At 43.7% G+C, this 20,773-nt stretch overlaps 1 protein-coding gene across 5 annotated transcripts in view; it reads right to left on the reverse strand.

Annotated features, from left to right (window-relative positions):
* Positions 1-4,474: 4,474 nt before the first annotated feature.
* sdk2b (sidekick cell adhesion molecule 2b) overlaps positions 4,475-20,773 on the reverse strand; it is a 294,802-nt gene continuing 278,503 nt past the window's right edge. For 3 of the 5 annotated variants that reach the window (XM_030077787.1, XM_030077785.1, XM_030077789.1), the window contains exons 43-45: positions 18,799-18,958; positions 13,199-13,328; positions 4,475-6,824 (exon numbers count right to left, since the gene is read on the reverse strand). In XM_030077787.1, coding sequence (XP_029933647.1) covers positions 6,414-6,824; positions 13,199-13,328; positions 18,799-18,958 — 701 coding nt within the window. In that variant the 3' untranslated portion in view covers positions 4,475-6,413. The remainder of the gene's footprint in view (positions 6,825-13,198; positions 13,329-18,798; positions 18,959-20,773) is intronic. The other 2 variants (XM_030077788.1, XM_030077786.1) reach the window with 1 other exon arrangement.

The raw sequence follows: 20,773 nt of genomic DNA on the forward strand, positions 1-20,773 counted from the left end.
GCCCTCCTCCTCCTCCTCTCCCCCTCCCCTCTCTGCCTGAGATCACCACCTCCTGCCGCGGTTTAAAGGGCCAGAGCTCTATTTACTCCCAGCAGGCACTCTGCACAATAGGCAGCACTTCAGCGTGGGGCAACGATAGCCTTGGGGAGTTCCGGGCAAGTAATAAGGTGGCCAGCTCTTGAGCAAGGCACCACATTACAAGTCCTCATGATCATCATCATAATCTACTACTCCTCTGACTATAAACACACATGTACATGATGCAGGAACAACCTCTCTTTCCATTTTAAACGTATTAATCAAGTTTGAATGGTTTATAATAGTGCACATGAACAGAAAAGACGGTAAACATTCCCATATTTCGTCATTTGCAGGCTATTAGGGAAGTAGAGCCTTTGTCATGTCCAGAGCCAATGCTCTGTGTTTTCTCCCTAGTGTGTTGAATAATATATCTACTGGCCTGCTGGGATAATGCATGCTGGGATAGGCGCCAATCCCCCCGTGACCCCTGGTAGGATTAAGACTGTATATAAAGTGAATGCATCACACATCCTTATTGGCACTAAATATGTTACAAATGCTCAAATGTCATTTTGTGTCATGTCCAAATAGATCAATGCAAAAACATACAGCAGTTTGACAGAACTGTCTAGGTTACTGTACTTTTCAGGTTGATTGTTATCTTGTGTTTCATATTCTGAAGAGCTGTGAGCTTATACACAATTGTATGATCTTCTGCAGTCCAAAGCTGTGCCATAAATTGAACAAAGTAGTTCATTCCCAGCTGACACTTTGGGTTACTATACTATGTGTTGCACCTTAAACCTGGAATGGTTTTTGTTTTATATCTTTGCTTTTAGTATTTCCTCTGGAATAATTGATTAGAACAGAAATGTACACCACCACAATTTGCATAATATCAAGTGCCAGTGCTTGAGAACTGGCAAGCACATCCACTCTTTCCCACTGCCACACATGCACACGCTCACACACACAAAGGCACACACACACACACACACAGAGAGAGAGAGAGAGAGAGAGACAGAGACAGAGAAGCAAATGCATTTACTTTAACCCAATATGAGTGTAGAGTACATTCTGTCATAGCCCTGTTTGTTTCAAATACACTGGCAAAAACTCAGGAATGTGTGGTCGGAGCATGGACTGCAGATACTGCGGAATCTGGAGGAATGTCCCTCTCTCTTTTTCTGTATAATTTGCAGCAGAGGGCAAACGTACTGTGTTACTGTACTATGACCCGTAATGCTAATTAAGGGTTGAGGCATATTGATCTCTTTCACTGCTAACTCATGCCATCCATGAAATGTTTTGATCCATGGAAATTAGAGCATTCTCTTTGCCCTTTACTCAAATTATTGTTGACAACCTCCAGATTGGATGAAGTAATGGCCTTTAATTTCACAGACGGGATAAATTTGCAGCTCACGTTCATGCTTAACACATTCAGATCGTTGCAGAAACGGGCTTGTGCCTGGCGGCGCGACATGGTTACAACATGAGGCTACATCTGGTCCTCATGTGTGATCTTTAACATTTGCTGTGTTACTGGCGCCCACCTGTGTGTTAAAGCCTGATTGGTCCATCTGAAAACATAATCAGTTTCCTAAAAATTATATAATGGACCAATTAGTGCTGCAGAAGTATCTATTACATAATAACACAACTATATATTATATAAGCTTGGTAGTATAAGTATATATTATATAATAACACAAGTATATATTACATAATGGTCAAACTAGTGGTGCAGACTTTTATGGTCAGCTCATTTTTGGATTTGGAACACAAAACACAAAGTGAAGACAAATCTTTGATGGCGCACAGTCCCAAAATGGGCCCCTTGTTAAATGATCATTTCCTTGTGTGCCTTTGTACTATTTGTTATATAAAGCCCATAGCCTGTGAAGTGATACACCAACAACATGAATAAAATGGGCAGTGTGGAGGCACTCTTTTTGAAATGGAAACATATCAGCTGGACTGACCCACATACAAGCAATTGCTACTTCAAAAGGGCCATAATGAGTGTGGCTAAATATGATTTCATAATTGAATAATTTCAGTGACATATGCCCCAATTATTCAGTTGACTTGGATAGTACATCTCGCTGGAACCACACTACACACCCTGGAAAGTAGTGTCTGCCCAAAGTCAGGCTCCAAGAGGGTGAGGCCCCAGCATGGCTTTGGGTTGGGACAAGGAAAGCTGGCTGGGGTGAGGAGCCTTACCCAACTGGTTACCCATGGCTAGACAGACACACAGCAGGGCCATGTGCTTTCCCACAATGCACACTGACTCGCAACCCAATCTTAGCCCCTACCAAAATAATGCATCGGAATGACATAATGCATTCATGAACTGGAACACAGGGAACAGCCCCTTTCTTGAATTAGTTTCCTTTCTCCAACTGCCAGCAATATCCTCTTCAAATGCCCAAATCGCCCTTAGTGAGGCCCACCACCAACCAAATGAGGCAATTAAATGCAGAGTTTCAAAGCCCTTTGAACTACACCTTCTGTCAGGATCTTTTAACGCTCTAACCGTGGCTTTTCAAAGCTCACTCGGGCTATTTAGTACCTTGGGCTCTCTCTTTTAATGGAGACCACCAGCTCCGTCTTTACTCTGCCGTTCCCTTCTTCTTCAGAGAGTGAGTTAAGGGGGGTACAGACAAGGAAATCAACATCCGAGCAATTGAAACACCCCCTGTCTGCGACTGCGCTATCAGAGGGAAAGTTCCAGAGTGTTTTCAAAAAGGGGATTAGCACCATGGGCAAACTTCTTCCAATCCTCAATCCTCAGTCCCGTCCCGTCCTGTCCCACCCAATGCAATTGCTCCCCTACCCTCACGGTTGCACGTTTAGTAGGTTAGCCTTGGATCAAGTTGACTCTGATCCAATTATCATCTTATACCATCTGACTCTGTCTCCCCACACTGTGGTGCAGATTGTCACTGTAAATATGTGTTTGGGACATTCAGACATTCAGACATTTAGATGAAACATGCAGATATTACATTAACTGTGTAATTTAATGTTTTTTTAAGTGCCTGTTGACTACTGGTGAGCTAATGATTTAGTTTTGCTCATGCTCGCTGTGCCTTTTTTTTTTTTAGCTGTCACTTGCTTTTATCCCTCCATCGACACAATAAAAACTATAAAAGGGACAGAGCCAAGGCTGATCTACTGTAGGTGGTCTGCAGTTCTTTGTTTGGCCTTATTTGCTGGATAAGGAGAAAAGTGTGTGCAAAGGGCAAGGTAGAGAGGGAAAGAGGGAACACCAAGGAAAGAGGAAAAAAAAATGGAGGCACAAAAGACATAATTCTTTTCCCTCATCACCACGGAGAACACGCAGGCCATAAAGTACGGGGGAAGCAATGTTCCGTCTGCCTTCACTTTGATGAAGTGGGTGTCCGTCCAGGAGCAGAGAGGACGATGAAAAGGTCAGGAGGGGGACAGCTGTAGCCAGATAACAGGATTTCACGGCGCCGGCACTGAGCCAATTTACTGCTGCCCATTAACATTGATGAGAACGCTGATGTGAGCCAGGTTAGACGGGATTTCACCACTTAATGAGCCATCAATGCCTCACACCTATGCATTGGTAGACAAAGCACACACATCCACACACCTATGGACACAGGATTGTTGATACACTAAGCTCTCACACACACAGTAACCTTGTCCTTTCCAGTGCTTTGTTTTTGTATAGATTACATGTACGTATAAAACTTTTAGTGCTCATTTGTAACATCTACTGATGAAAATCTGAAGAGTCATAATAAAATGCTCAACATTTGTGCAAGCTTACTTATTATACAGTGCTGGCTGGCCAAAAGTGAAATGATTTTTTTTTTTTTTTTCATTTTTAAGTATAATATTCAGGTTTGCCTATAGTATTGGTATTTTTATTTATTTATTTATTTATTTTTTACCCCTGCACCCATTCATAAGAGGTGCTCAGTATAGAAAATATACTACCAGAAGACCTCTCTGCAGATTGTTTTGCAAAATAGATTTTGATACTACAGACATTGTCCACTTAAAAGGCTCTGACTGTAGGAACAGTGTTAATGATGTTTTATAAATACATGTGATCCACTATATTGCTTGTTTATTTTATATATTTTTTTAAAATGGGGCTTTAGATGCCCATGTGATTATGGTGCAAGTTGGCCAAAGGGTTCAGAGAAAATCTTTTATGTGACCACCACTTCCTCATATATTTTGGTCTCTGGTATATATCTATCACATTAACTATGCACTGGAAAGACCAACTTAGATTAGGTTACCATGGTCACATGAATTCAATTTCAAGGCCAGTCACCGCTCTCCAACACCCCTCCCCGTCCCCATCCTTCATTCCTCCCCTCTCTCTACCTCCCTCCCTCCCTCCTCTTACCCGTGTGCCTTCACGTCTCCCCTCCTTCCACCTCCCGTTCACAAAACTGTACAGTTTGCCATTGAAAAATAATTTATTTTGGAAATGTACTGTGATCATATATTCACTCAGATTCTGCATGATAAGCTCTTTTTTGCGTACAGTGAAATCACCCCACAGAGAAAAAAGCAGATGAGATTTTTTTTTCTTTTTTTTTTTTTTTGGAACTATGAAAACTGGGAATACACCACTGAGTCTTCACTATAGCATTATGAGTGTGCCTTACAGGGTTGCAGGAAAGCGCCAAGCTCCCGTTTGGCGTTTTTTTTCCCAGGCAAGGTTGCTGCAGGACTGTCTCTGTATATCCAGACACACAGTGAACGCTCTGTAAAGCTTACGCAGACAAAGTGTAATCGCACACGTCACATACACGCGGTCGCTCGCACATACACACGCGCGCACACACCCATTCTACAGTCTCGTATTTGGGAAAGTACAGTTACACCTGCATTGTGCAGAGCGGTTTGTTACACAAGGGGAGAGGTGAGGCAATTCCATGACATCATCTCTTGGCGCTGGCTCAACACTGCCCCGTGATGGTGATCAGTGACAGGGAACAGTTAACCATCAAGGGAAAAAAAAAAAAAAAAATCTTCTGTTTCTTATCAAAAGGGCCCTCATACATTTGAGCAGAGCCAGCAGCTGTGCCCGCATGTGACAGCCCCACACCACTTCAGATGCAGCTTGTTTTGACTTCTCTTTAGTTGGATTTCAAAGCGTGATGTCACCGATTCAGTAGACATGTGCAAAGTGAGAGGGATGTGTGTGTGTGTGCATGTGTGTGTGTGTATGTGTGGGTTTGTGTATTTGGAAACAGCGAAGGGTGAAAAAAATATGGGTGGTATATGCAAATGAATTCACAGCCCATATTTGTCCGGAATAAAAGAAGGCTCTCTTAACGCCAGGCCGGCCGTTGTGATGCCACCGTCACGGAGAAGCATCAGCAGTTTTGTCACAAACAGTGTGCCAGATTTCATAAATATATACGTTCCACTATCAAGGCATCTCTGATCCACTGTAACACACTCACAAAAAGACTTAGACACGGTCACAGATATACACTTCGTTTCGCATCTCCTCGGGATCCTTCAGGCACAGCGCAGAGGCACTGACATTCAACCTGCTGGGCCCAAATGCTGTCCGACTCCACTGTGTGTTTGTGCGCTGTTGGCCGGTGAATTGTTTCCATGGAAATGAGTGATTGTTTCTCCAGTGTCCCCTGAAATGTCTCTTAACCAGCTGAGGCAGGCCAACATAGTGAAATAAGTTTGCATCCAATGTCTGTCTTCCCGTCGCTTCCTTTGTACATCCAGTTTAGCTATCCATCTGCCCAAACAAACACTTGTCCTTTCACTTCCACAATAAAGCTCCATCATGTTAATATATCAGTCTCCCATCTATGCATTCACTGGAGAGCTGAGTCTGGATCAGCTCCATTTTGTCATCTAGGTATATATATAGCTATATATAGATAGATATTTATATGTTTTCAAAGATTCTTGTGACTTTGTACAGAATCAAAGGGATTCTTAACTTTTTGAATGTGTGTAAGAAGTATAACAAAGCAAAAAAAAAAAAAAGATGAAGTAAATGATAAAAAAAAAAAATCATGCAAACTGCTCAGACAGCAAAGAAAAAGTGAAAGAATGCAATCAATGCCATCACAGTAACTGGTGAGAGAAATAAAAGTCTACACAGACACACACACGCACACACACATTAGAGGATAAAAGTACTACAAAAAGTATACTTTTATCTTGAATGTATACACAATAACCCTGAAACAAAACCTTACAGAAAAAAAGCCAAAACCAAACAAACAAAAAATAACAATCATGAAAAGAAACGAAGACATGACTGACTAGTTTGGGTTGACTGCATATTATGCAGTCTCATTTTCTCTTTCAACACGCAGATATTTTCCAGAAATTTTTATGTCCTCTTCCAACATTTTTCACACAAAGGAGGAGAAGCCAGCGATGGGGGCCCGCGAGCCAGGGGCTAGGCTGCTGGGGGGCCTGTAGAGGGTGCTGTGCTGGCTGGGGGGGTTGGAGCTCTGCTGGGAGGGGGTGGGAGTCCGGCTTCCTTTGGGCCTGAACAGGCTGCCTTGGCCCTGCGGCTGCTGAGGCTGGGGGCTGGGGGAGCTGAGCTGGGGCGGCAGCGGGGGCAGAGGGGGCAGGGGAGGTGGGGCACAGTGCTCTGGGTCGCCCGACTCCGACTCCGTGTAGCTGTAGGCCTGCGCCCGGGAGATGCCCTTCTGCTGGCGGCGCCAGGAGTTGTAGTACGTGGGGTCACTTATGTAGTGGTTGACGAAGGAGTGGGTCTTCTGCCGGGCGGGGTCCACCTCGTACTCGCTGTCACTGCCCTGTGAGAGGGAGAGAAGACATACGGAGTTAGCATGGGTCAGTTCTGCGGGGCGTTTCTGTGTGGCAGTTAGAGATGCAGAGGCTTCTAAATGCGAATGGTCATGAGGTTACTGAATTACTGTAGGGTTTCAGAGCAAAGTCACCAAAGCTCCTTCATCATCAACAAACACATGCGCACACATGCATGCGCACTACATATGCACGCATATTCACAACACAGCACATGGACATGAACACATATGGACGCCACAAACCATGAAGAGATGATCAAAGCATGTGAAGGATGACTTGTTATTTGAGGCGTGCAATGGAAACAGACCATCAACATAAGATGGCAAAGGTCAGTTTGTCTTCAGGTCCTCAACTTAATCTACCAATCAAGCTGTATTCTGGATCAAAGATCTACGTTATCAACTTTTCACAACACGCCAGGAAGACGGGGTTGAGTGTTGTACACCACAGTACACAGTGTACCACAATGTCCTACTAGAGGAATCTGCGGGAGAGGATTAGATGAGGACCGGCAGTAGAAACCAGTCACCTATCGGGCTACAAACACTCAAGCAGGCAGCCACAGGAACCTCACCAAATGCAGCGGAAGTGTACGTAGACCACCTGTCCCATACGAAAACACCAGCGCCTCCTATGGGTGAACAAAACAATGGGGTTTAAAGCACCACAAGAGATGTGACAGTTGGCCAAGACTGCAATGATCCTATTGACCAACCAACAGTTATGATGATGATACCATAAACATATACAGTACATATATATATTTTTTGACGCTGCTTTGGATCCATACTGGAAGCGTGGATTTGAGGGATAAAGAACCTAAGCCTGCTCTAAGAGACACCACAAACTGTGTGTTAAAGTAATTATCCTTCATCCTAGTCAGTTTAAATTCCATCCAAGCCGTCTGTGGAGAAATGACATTCATCCTCAGCACATTCTTGTAACTGAACCTCCACCTTACTGCAGGCTGGACTAGATACTCTTTTGTGCTCATGTCGTGCAACATTCCAGCTGTCAACATACATAGCCACTTGATCATTTAAGGTTTGCTCATGGCTACCTAATTGCCATGAAAGGAAGCTGCCAATTGACCAGTCACAGCCCCTGATTAATGAGCCAGCCACCATAAAATAAGACATCCAGGCCTAATGCATAGTCACTGAGAATTTTACCAGAACATTAAGGGGCGGAATTTTGCAAAGAAGCAGCTTGGAAAATGAATTCAACACTTGCGGGTGTCAAGTGCCATGAAACAAGTGTTTTAAGTGCATTTACACGAGATAAGGCAACAAAGGGCCATTCTTTTCAAGACAGTGTTGGTTTTCAAGAGTATCACAGAGGCAGCGGTGGTGATAATTTTCACTGTTTCAAGGTTCTGTTCCCGCATTTTTATCATGTTCTGTGTTTTTTACACGGCGCTATGGGTGCTGGCATGTAGGGAGACACGCTCCAGAACGCCACTCTCCTGCTGGCTATTGTAAAGCACATATGCGATACATCTGGCTACAGGCTCAGATTCCCCTCTCCCCTGCCTTCCACCTCCCTACACACAGTGCCTCTTATATGTCAGGCCCCTATATATGGTTGTTTTTTGGGCATATGTCAACATAGTTTACAAATGCAAAAGAAGACAATGCTTGTGATGAACTGTAAGAAATGCTCATGCTTCTTTGATTCCCTTCTTTGATTCCCTTGGATTCCCAAAGAAACCCAAAGAAAATTATGCCCTTCCCTCTTGTCTCCCTCTTGCTTCCCCATAAACGAATCAAAAGCAGACATTGCACAAAGCAATTCCACTGCAAGCTTGTCCCTCGACATTTTGAAGTTGATTTACGTTGCTCATCAGTAACTGTCATGTAGATGATTTTACTTTATATTTATATGTTTTTCTCAAGTGTTCCCAATAAAAGGCACTTCAGACTGCGAGGGGCATCAAGAGCTGCATGTGTGTCCATTTGTAATATTGTTCCCCAATTGTAAACACTCAAGACCCACCAGTGTTGAAAGGCATTCCAGTCATGCCAATGCATTTAGCCACACAACAAAACAATGACAAAGAGCCACTCACAGTGGTCTAACAAGACATACTGAGCCACTTATAGTGGTATTACCTCACTCTAAAGGAATTAATCCTGCCTCAAGAGATGAAACACCAGTCCAGTTTGGTGTGTGTGCACTTGCATGTGTGTGTGTGTATGTGTGTGTATGCATGGCAGTGGGAAAGAGCGGGTGTAGTCCAAGTGTTGACACAGTGGATTGCATCCTATTCCAGCCCACCCCACATCGGTTATGGAGTGTGTGAAACAGATGTTCCTTCTCCTGAAACTTTCTACCAACAAGCGTACACCACTCCAATCTTGCCTCCCCTTGCTCTCGGTCCATTGCCAAACTCAAGGGTCCTACTGAAGAACCCATACTAGAGACAGAGATGCATGAAAATATGCCTCAGGGGCAGAATAGCCCATGAAATAGCTCCTCACTTCAGCACATTACAAGCTAATTACTAGGGCTGAATGCTGTGAAAGAAACTGGCTTTAGGCATGAAATGCAGCTCTGCACTTAAGCCCCAAGGGAACCCCCACCCTATCTGAGCAAAGATAAGTGTGAGACACAAACACCAGCCAGCCAGTGTCAATAGCTAAACATATTTTTCATCATTAGGATGCTAAATTGTGCAGAGAGATGAAAAAAGTCATCCAATTAATTGGTGAAACCTCAACAGTATTTTTGTTCTTGTCAGAAAATTGTGGATATTCTCTAACAAGAGTTTTCATGTTGACAGCAGCATATGGTTTCCATATCAGTATTATGTGTCTACAGCTGTGCTGACAACACAGACAGGAGAAAAACACTGAAGAACAGAGAGGAGAATCAGCCATGGGAAGAACATCAAATATAGGTCAGTATCACTTGACCTATTATCAGAGAACAATTGCTCTTTATTAGGTGATAGGTTTGAGCTTGCTTACAAAAGCAGACAACATGGGGGTCAAGGCACGGAGGCAAACTATCTCAAAAATCTATGACCTTTGACCTGAGCGTGACGAGAGATATGCGAGGGCATATGCCGTCATCTTGAATAGTTTTACCCATGAGGCCGTGCACTGGAACATATACTCAGGCCTCATATTTAAAAAAAAAAAAAAAAAAAAAAAAAAAAAAAAAAAACCGATAAGTGTTTGCTCTCTCTTGCTTTTATCTGAATTTATGTCCTTGTTCTGCAAGGCACTTGCTTTTGTAAATAAATTTGACTTTGACTTAACTAGGCTTTCTGTGACAGCGTGAGACCGGGACAAACTTCCCAGAGCTAGAGGGGCCCCCCTCCCCCCCCTGCCGTGGCAGATGTATACCCCAATACCACAGAGGGGGCCAGTCCTTTGTTTTCCAGTTATGGATTATTACAGAGACCAGGGGGAGAAAAGGGGGGGTGAGCAGGCACATTTCACTCTCATTGATGTAATGAACACAGCAGGGGTCCCATGGGACAAAGACAAGGACACTGTATGGGCAGAAGGGGAGGGATGGCTGTGTGTTGTGGCGGCGGCGGTGGGACTCGAACAAACAGATAAAGTTTTTAATCGTGATGACATCCCCCAAAACTGCAGCTTAAAAGTGCCAATATATTTATGTTACATACATTTGCACCTATGGATGTGGGTGTCAGTTCGATGAATACAAAGAAACAGTACAGATGAAAAAAGAAAAAAAAGGACATGAAGGACGTAAATATGCTTATGGATACAGAGATGCTTGCTGTGTTTGAGTCAAGCTGTACATCACTGTAACAGAAGGGGGTTGAGTATCTCCAATCCCCTTTCATCGCTGCCAATAAGTAATAGCAATATTAATCAAAGGGATTTGAGATCGTTCCCTGTCCTATTGTCTGATGGCAGGCATTAGCACTGTCCCAGTCTGGCAGGCACATTTTCAAGTGAGACTCTGAGTTTTAGGTCACTGAGCCTCATTATCATGATCCAGTCCCGGCCCTATTCTTAGTAAGAATGTAGTAGAGACTAATCTTTGTCGTACGTCACAGCCTCTTTCTCGCCCAGCGTTCCTGTCTCTCCGCGCTGTTCTCTGTCACATGAAACAGTGATGCTATACTAAAAAAAAAAAAAAAATCGAGTTTATTCACAGAGTGTCATATTTCTCCTTTTACTCTGGGATGTGACATCATGCTTCAGACCCGGCCAGTCACAACAAAGCAGAGCGTTGTCACTAGAGACAATCCAAACATTACAGGCAGTTCTCTGTTGAGCCTCAGCCAAAAGAGCTACGGTAGCAGGCGAGGCAGGGAGCGAGGGTGTAGAGGGAGAGGCAGAGATAGAGACAGAGACAGAAAGAGAAAATGAAAGAGGGAGAGAGTGTGTGAAAGAGAGCAGTCATTTTCATTTCTCTCCGATGGAATACCATTTTTTGCACAGCATAATCTGCAGTCCATCTCTCGGTGACTCAGAGATGAGATCATCTATGTTTTACTGTTTTCAGCCTTAAGTGACACAGACAGTGCCACTGAATCAACTGTGGAAGAGAGCTGTGGTAAAAGACAGTAAAATCTCTACCTGCAGCAGTGCAGTGGTGCAGTGACAGTGGCCTTGTTGCCTCGCCAAGTCCATATTAACTTCCTCCAAATCCCCTCTTGAGGAGAAGGACAATAGTCAACTTATACCTGCCGCTGGAGGCCCCAAGGATTAAAGAAGGCAGACAGCACAGTGTCACACTGATAGCTCAGAGTTATCCGCTCAATAAAACTTCAAAGGACATTCCTGGGTTTTTCCAAGGCACCATTGGGTGTTGATATGGTATCCTGTCAGGGGCATGGTAGTGGAAGCCCGGGGAACAGGCGAGGCTCTGTGTCTTTTAGCTCATCAAAGCCAACATCAGCACCCCAATCTACAACGTGGTGGCGGAGGTTGTCATCTCCGGCCGAGGGCGCAGACGCTGCTTTTGGCCAGGTTTGACAATACGCAAGTGTGAGCGGTAGATATGCCAGGCAGGTGATGAAACGCCAAAAATGCTTCGTTTCAGAGGATGTTATCGCACTGGGAAAGATCCTGTCCATGGCGATTCATCGTAGGGAGATTTTCATTTGATCTGTAAAAGGGGGCTTAGGCCCTGATAAGGCCAGGTGGGGAGAGATTTCTGGCTGTGGAATTCACACTAGGGATGCGTTTGGCTGAAAGATATTCCCAGATCATTTGGGAAAGACCCGGAGTAAAGAATTCCAAGATGAAAGAAAGCACCGGAGGAAGCCTGGAACCCGGGGAATTCAGGACCGCTTCCCCCCGGACTCTTTCATCTGACTGGGATCAAAACCAGACTGCGGACCGTAAGTCTTTTCTCGAAAACCACAGAGAGCCGGGGAGCGAGGCGACGTAAACAGAAACAGAAACTCAACGTACGCAAAGATGACTTGGATGAAAGGAAAATCAAGAATAAAGCTTACACAGAAAATGAAAAAAGTCTGGGAATTACAGACCTGAGGGTGGTCGGCCGACTGATCAATGAAAGAATAAAAGGAGAGAGAGCGAGAGAGAGAGAGAGAGAGAGAGAGGTGCAGCTCATTGATTACAGTCTCTTACTGGGCCAGCTAGTTCAGCACATGCTAGCGCAGCAGTCTGAGGCCATTAGTCAAAGACATTTTGGTTAATGGTTGTCAAAGGAAAGAATAGTGGAAGTAATGAATCTCTTGAGGCCTCCCTCTATCAAACCCTGCCAGTGTCTCAAACCTTAGGCTCACATTTTTAAGGCAAAATTACAAATTTCCGATCACATTCAGCACAAAAGCGGCCGTCCCACAGAAGTGCCGACCAGGTGAAAATCCCTGATCCTCGTTTCCTTAAAGAGAATTTCTTGTTGACTTTGGCTGACTTTTACCGAAAGTTTGTCTGGAAAAGCAACTTTAATACTTAACTAGATCTAAAATAAAACCTTACGGAGTGCATTGGCCCCGACTGTCTTACATAATAAGCGCTGTGGCTGAATGCAGTGGCCTGGATCAGAGGTGGATGTATGCAGAGTGACATTCTCCACAGGTCACTGCCTGGCCTAAACGCCGCTCCGCCTCCAGTGTGCAGACACAAGCGATTCATCTCTCATCCCTCCGTCTGCTCTCCTGCCGCTATACCTTATAAAGGCTATGCATTAAGGTGAATGGCATGCAAACAACGCCATGTGAATAGGATCAATCAGCACAAAGCACTGTACACCCAATGATGCAAAGTTGAATTCCTCAGGAATTCAATGAAATGACAGTGTGTCAAAGTACAACATAGGCAGACACAGACATATATGAGCAAGTATACACTTTATACAGACATGTATTGAAGACAGTATGAGTATACATGAGTTGCTATTGCACCTGGGAGTCTGAGATCTCGGAGGGTTTCTCAGTCAGGCTGCTGCTCTCTGCAGGAATCAGGTCATTGTACTTGGTGCTGACGTCCTCGTCTGAATAGTGGAGACTGCCTGGACTGGGTCGGGGAGGTGACCTGGGAAAATCAGGGGACAGAGGGAAACTGTCAATATCATTAAACTGTGATCAGTCCCAAGCCACACAATGTAGTTTCAGAACTTTTTTTTTCACCCGTATCCTAAAATGAATTAAAGGTACAATTCATCCACAATAAAAACAACATATATATATTTTTTCCATTTACTCCCAGTGCAGTCTACCCATCCACTTAGCTATTGTTTGACTTGGCAAGGTCTCCAGTTTGTTGTGATCTTCCATCTCCGAGCACCCCTGTGTGAACAAGTATTTGTTTGTGGAGCTCAAATGATCAAAAATGTGTATGTGAAAAAGCTACAGTTCTTTCCAAAAACAATGACACACATGTCCGGAACGATCCACAGCCCTCGCTGGTGACAAGTTTCACTGGGAACTATTTCCTGCCGATGAAAACGGGCAAACTGCATCTATATACTCGTAATTTATACCCCTGGCGGGTAGACAAATAGAGTTTGCCGGTGTTCTTCAGCAGAAAACAGTTGCCAACAAAACTTGTCACAAATGAGGGCTGTGGATTATGATGTACCATGTTACTGTTTTTTTTTTTTTTTTTTTGGAAAGAGCTGTTGCCATTGAGTTTTTCACATGTAAGCTTTTTGACAGTTTGAGCGCCAAAATACAAAACAAAACAAAACAAAAACTTCATGGAGGCTTGCACACTGTAATAGTTACTCCTCAGGTCTTTATTCTTGTGTGAGTGCAAGCCTTCATGATGCTGGATTCAAATTTGAATGAAGCGCAAGGTTAAACACTTTGCAAAACAATACCCACTCAGTCCTATTGCACCGGGCTGCTGGGAGAAAGAGGAGATTGTGGAAAAGTGGAAACCTTGCCAAAATCACACAGACACCATCCAGATGAATACACTGCACTGGGGTAAGTAGTAGGAACAGTTCACCCAAAATTGTGTATTTTGGGTGAACTGTTCCTTTAACATTCTGTGATGCAAATAAAGGGGCCTTTTTTTTGCGATGACTCTAAGCACCAGTTCACTCGCTTCACTTTGAATCAGGTGGAAAATGTAAACCCATTTTCCACGAATATCAGACAGCTGTTGTCAAGTTAACATGCGTATGTGTACGCCTGTCAGTGTGTGTGTGTGTGTGTGTGTGTACGTGCTTGTGAGTGCATGTGCTGTACGAGGCTGACTTGATGAGAATCATGGGATACCCATGAGCCGACTGCCTACAGCTAGTCTCTTCTGAGATGAATAATTACCTCTGATTCGAAGCCCTCTGTGGGCTGTGGAATGTCAAAGCACTGGGCCCTTGTGACTAAATTATAAATTGAACTCTTGCGGTGCTGAAAGGGTCATCAAACGAATTGGAGATGTAGCCTTTGCACTGGCAAGGGTTATCACAGCGTACATGAATCACGGAGCCGAGATGTAATATGTATCAATGGCATGCCTCAGAGATCATTGGCGGCGCGCAAGTGTCTCATTCAGAGGCAGTGCAGAGTGCATTGAAGTTTCAAGGGTATTAATGGGTACTAGGCGAAGGGGGGGGATCCGTGAAGGCAGTGCGAGATGAGAACAGGGTCGAAAGGAGGTGTTAAATTTACCTACACCGGCTTAAAGACAGGGGACGTGAGAATAGACAAAACGAGGGCACAGAAAGTGGGAAAAATAAACTTTTTCCCCGAACGGTGCGCTTCACTCACGGGTTCATTAAAGTCAATCTGAGTGAGAGAGAAAAACAGCTCTCGGGGCCTGAGCTCCTCCATACTTTCCACTGTCCCCAGTCCTGCTAAACAAACAGCCATCTGTTTTTGCTGATTGGTGCTGGTTTGGCCGCGAGCACAGGGACATACTGGCTCTCCTTGACTTTCCAGGCCACACTGTAGGCCTGCGCCTCTTGCCAACGGAGCTGCAGTGGCACAGACACAGACGCTTTACAGCTCAGAACCAGGCATTTGCATAAGTATTTTCCAAATAAATATGTTTTGAAAGTGTTTCAGAAATATTTCACGGGTAAATTTCTACGGTATTCATGGAGGGGGGGGGCATTTTAAGTGCGGTGTAGGCAAACTGTCTCAACTCTACAGGGAAATCACAGAGCAAGCTGCAATTCAATTATGTTCGATGAGTTATATTAAACTAGATTAGCGTTAATTCACTTAACCTGAATGGGGGTGTGAAATGTGCACAGTGCAGGGCTATTACTGTACAGTGCATTTGGATTTGCATAATTTGTGTGGTATCTAGAATTTCCGCATGTGCGTGGCTGTCGGAGTGTGTGATAGGGAGGAACAGCCTGAGTGTCTGCGCCCGTGTGGATCTATTCTCTGACCTTGCTGACATCCTAGCAAGAGGACACTCCATTACTGGTGAAGGACAGGGGACTTTGATAAGAGATGGAGGCCTCTGATTCCTCTGTTAGCCATCACTACCTCCTGCTATTCCACATCAGAAAACGGACGGTGTCTGCAGCATATCTACATCAAACAGTCGCTGCTAATAGTTCTTGGTTTAACCAGGAGTATAGGCGGGTTTCAGAGGTATCACATCACCTCAGGTAAGTTGTAAAGCACAGAAAGCTATGTTAAACTTATTTCTGAATACTTGGCTGTGATGGCTGAAACTTCACAGCACTGTCTGGAGGAAGGCCCGCCACAGACTAAAACAAACTTTAAAACTATGAAAAGTTAAACAGCGCTTTGACTGGCCTTGTCAGCATTTCCCTATACTACTGTCATACTGCCAACCACTGTCCATTATCCATTTTCCAACAACATTTAAAGAGATAAATGTGCATCATTGCAGTAGCTATGATTTTCAAGTAATGGCCAGGCGAATTTCAATGGCGCCTGAGGAAAAGGACAGAGCCTGAAATACAAAGCATTTTAGTAGCTGCCTTAAAAAGGTGATTTCGTGTCAATTTCATGCTTTCAAGTGCTTATAACTTAAAGCACAATTGTGATATATAGATTTTTGTGCATTGTATGGTTTCCCACTTGTTCCATTTCAGCTGAATTTTCTGCCAGAGATGTGAATAATTCTGTTTTTTTTTTTTTTTTTTTTGCGAGGTGCACTCCTGCACACCAACCATCCCCACAAAGTCTAAATCACTACCATGGATTCATGTCTGGACTTATTCACAAATCGACGCTCCCCACTCTTCGCTGTAACCTTTGCTAACTTGCATTCCTCAGCGGTCCTCGCAGCAAGCCTCCTTATACCACATCCAAACAAAGAGCTGGAACCAACGAGAAGAAATGCTATTGTGAGCCCGCTGGGAGATTATGATGAAGTGCCTGTTTAAAAATACAGAGAGAGCTCAGCTCGACAGCAGTAACACCCCACTTTCTCCCTTCTCCTTGACTCCCAGACACTGTTGAGTGAGATGTAAATAATTTATCAGCTCTCTCACATGAATGGGGAGGGCTCTACTTGATCCTCTCGTGGTGAAATCCAGTTCACGATACAGGGGGGTAAGTAATGAGGGGCAGGAGGTGAAATCAAATCTGCCTCCACTCTTCATCCAAAATCAACCCCACCCCCCCCTTCCCTTGTCCTCTCCCCACAATCGTCTTGAGGGACTCATTAACATGTCTGAAGCGTTCGAGGGCTTTGTCACTCTGAGATTGTTTAAAACCACATTCATCTGCAGCCTGCATCTTTTGCCGAAACATCCGTGAAACCGATGTCTAAACAAAGACAAATTCCAAATACCACAAGGCAACGCTACAAAGCAGCACAGGACATAAACTGCTAATCATTCTCTCTTCGCCATAACAGTAATAAAACGTTTATCGGTTGGATCTTGAACCTCAGCCACGAAGCTCATTAGGACCTTTCTGTGTAATTCCAAGCAGAACTTCTAGCAAAAACAAATGTCTTACATAACCTGTGAGAACACATGTGACAAAAAACAAAAAAAAAAAAAATGTGATGGAGACCTGGGACGCTGGATTTAAGCATTTGTGCTGCAGAACTTCTGTTATTTGTACTATTATGTAAATTCATTGCAGACTTCTGAAAGAAATAAAAAAGAAAAATTCTTCAAGCCCTGCACCAAGAGTGTTTACTGGATAATTAGTGACAAGTTGACTTGGGTCAATGTGTTACATGTGATTTCTAGAATTTGTTTTAACATGCTTGGAGCACAGGAAGGGTGGGGTTTCCTGCACACACCGACAATTCATGTAGAGACAAGCAAATTAGCAACTGCTAAAAGCAAGCTGAACTGGATTTCAAAATGCTCTCCTGTGATTGTGATGACATTTTCTGTCACTTGCTGTCCCATATGGTAAACCTTATACATCCGACCCGTACAAAGGCTAAAATAAACCGTAAATCATATTTTTAAATGATATTTTAAATATGATCTGACACATTTCTGGTCAAACACTGAACAGAACTGAAAGATTTTTTTTTTCCTGTTGTAAGGCACCGGACTTCATCCTCTGCTTTGTATCCTGAAACCAGTGAACAAGATGCGGCATTAATCTGAAATCAGCGGCTCAGGTGTTGGGATTCCTCCTCCTCGATTGTGGGCTGAGTTCAAAGAGTGCTGACTCTGAAGGTACATCTGTGCATTCTTTCACTCTCCAAGCCTCCCCCTCAAAACCGAGACGGAACGGGAAGCTGCCTGGAAGCTCCTCAAAGACCTGGGCCATCTTTGATCCTTCCCCAAGGTCAAACACTCACACACACACACACACACACACAGGACAAACACTCATTTCACACACACAGGCCCTCATGCATGCACACATGTATACAGACACGTATTTACAGCCACAAAACAATGTAAAAGACTTATCACACACACTACACACAGAGGATGCTAATTCCTTGCAGCACAACATCAGAGTGCACCTGCCTCCTTTTAATTATACAATCCAGTCAGCCCTACTGTGCACAATAATATCTCCAGTTATGGCACGCTGATGACAAGCCGACAGATTTTCATAGTGACTGCATTTGTCTCTATGGCTACGTTTCACAATAACAAGAGCTAACAACCCCATGGAAAGCATAGGATCCTCAGTGTGACTTCATACATATGACTCAGTCCCTGCAGTGCTCTGCCAGCCACAGGCTCAGCCCAGCCCCGGTGCCAGTCAGGGTGATTGACTGCAGACGGGGTCAGGATCTCAGTGTGCCGCACCTCTTACAGCTGGGGACCCGCTGGAACATAGAGGCTCATTAGGAGAGAGGCATTCTCTTTATATGCTGCTTTTACAGTGGAAACAGTGGATTTAATAAGGCTGTCCGAGTTGTCAGGAGGAGAGCGTTTTTTTTCCACGGAGCTGAATATGTTTTCAGGCACGAGGTGAAGTTTCCTCAGAAAAACCCAATTATCTCCCCAGATTCTTATTTGATTTACATTTCAAATAAAGCCTCTTATTGCATAAACATGTTGAGCATATTAAAGCTTTTTTTCTTGCATAAACAATAGGAAGGTATAAAAGGATCTTGTTCTGTGTGTGTATAGAGCACTGACCTGGTGTAGACACCGTTCTTCCGACAGAAGGAGTTTTTGACGGACAGGCGTCTGTTGTTGAGCTCCAGGGCAGGGAAACGCCCCTCATCCAGACTGACCATGTCTCCGTGAGTCAGGGCATTACAGTTGGAGTTGTTACCTGGACACATATAGAGAGACACTGTGTGACCACAGGCCAGAGGGACAGGCAGATTATTAGTTGATGGAAAATGAATGTAACTGATAAACAAATCAGTGAATGGCTGAATGCATGAGTGAGCGTGAGTGGACAACTGTGTTAAATAATGGTTATGGATGAAAAATAATTCGATAAATATATAAAAAAATATATATATACAGCATAATACATAAATTCATGGATTGATGACAATAGAAGGACGGACATTTTAATAATAAAAGAAAATGAATGACAACTGAAGAGATTTATCTCCATTAAAGACAAAAATCGCAGAGATGAAGATATATTCTTACAGAATGCATCTTTCTGCAAACTCCACACTGCAAAAAGTCAAAATCTTACCAAGATTATTTGTCTTATTTCTAGTCAAAATATCTCATTACACTTAAAATAAGACATGATCAGCTCAGAAATAACTTGTCTTTAGACAATTTTCACTTGTTTCAAGTGGAAATTTACTTGAAACAAGTGAAAATTAGCTTGAAACAAGAAACAAATTTTGCCAATGGAACAAGTAAATTTTTACTTGTTCACTTGTGTCACAAGGAAAAATTTGCTTGTTCCATTGGCAAAATTTGTTTCTTGTTTCAAGTAAATTTTCACTTGAAACAAGTGAATTGTCTAAAGACAAGTTATTTCTGAGCTGATCATGTCTTATTTTAAGTGTAATGAGATATTTTGACTAGAAATAAGACATTTTTACTTGAAATAAGACAAATAATCTTTTGTCTTTTGACTTTTTGCAATGCAACTGGATAACACTGGAATCAACAAGTGTCCATCACAGCAGATCAAGCTGCTAAAGCCATAAATTGAGACAGAAAGGAGAAGGCAGTGCCGCCCCGCTCAGTAATAACTTACTGTGTGGCTGGGCTGTTGCTCGCTATGTTACAGGTTAAGAATATTTTCAACTATTCTGAGAATTATGGGGGGATGCAGTGAGGCAAGGGCCCTAGGATTGTTCCAGGGCTACTTGAGGTCAAGTGGTGGTTATGCAAACACACAAGAAAAAGAGAAAGCAATGGGTCGCTGCATTGGCCGAGTCCAGATTCCTAGAGGGGGATACGGAGGCCATGAGAGTGCCTTTGTGTCAGAGGGAGAAGGAGCCTCTTGTTTTTCCTCTGTCAGTCAGAAAGATGGGCAGTGACCCGCAGGCTCCCCCTTCTCTCCCCTGCCTGGCAACAACAACACCCAGAGCAGAAGTGCTGAGCTGGGGGAAATACCCGCTGATGTCAGAGCTGAGCAGAATGGGCAAGTATCCCCCCGACTCCCGCTCCTCCTGCCTTTCTCTATCCTTTCTCCCTGCCTCTGCGTCTCAAAACTCTGATTCATGCCAAAACAGAATATAGCCATTTTGAGGAACACAAATATTACCTCAAGCTCACTGTTTACTATTTCATAAAAATGTCATTATTTCAAAAGAAAAGGTCAAAAAGTTTAATTTGTCAGCTCCTTCAATAATACACTGCAGCACGTTATAAATGTTAATTTACCAGCGGCATTTCTTTTTCTCTCCAAATGGCGGATGTCTTCTTCTGGAATTAATTTTCTGCTTTCATAACAAGAATGCTCATTTAATGTATCTGTACTACTCTACATATATAGAGGCAGGTTTCATAGTAGTCCCTCTTTTCACATGTTTGCTGCATAGTTGCTCCACTCCCAAGAAAAAGTGATTGTAAATTCTTCCTACACTAACGCTGAGGTTAGATTAGCGGTGGCCAATCATGTGCCATGGACGGCCACGGCCTGCAGGCTTCCTTCCAAGCAATCACTAAACATTGGGCGACTGCTACC

Source organism: Myripristis murdjan, chromosome 19, assembly GCF_902150065.1.
Source record: "Myripristis murdjan chromosome 19, fMyrMur1.1, whole genome shotgun sequence".
In the NCBI taxonomy this organism is placed as follows: domain Eukaryota; kingdom Metazoa; phylum Chordata; class Actinopteri; order Holocentriformes; family Holocentridae; genus Myripristis; species Myripristis murdjan.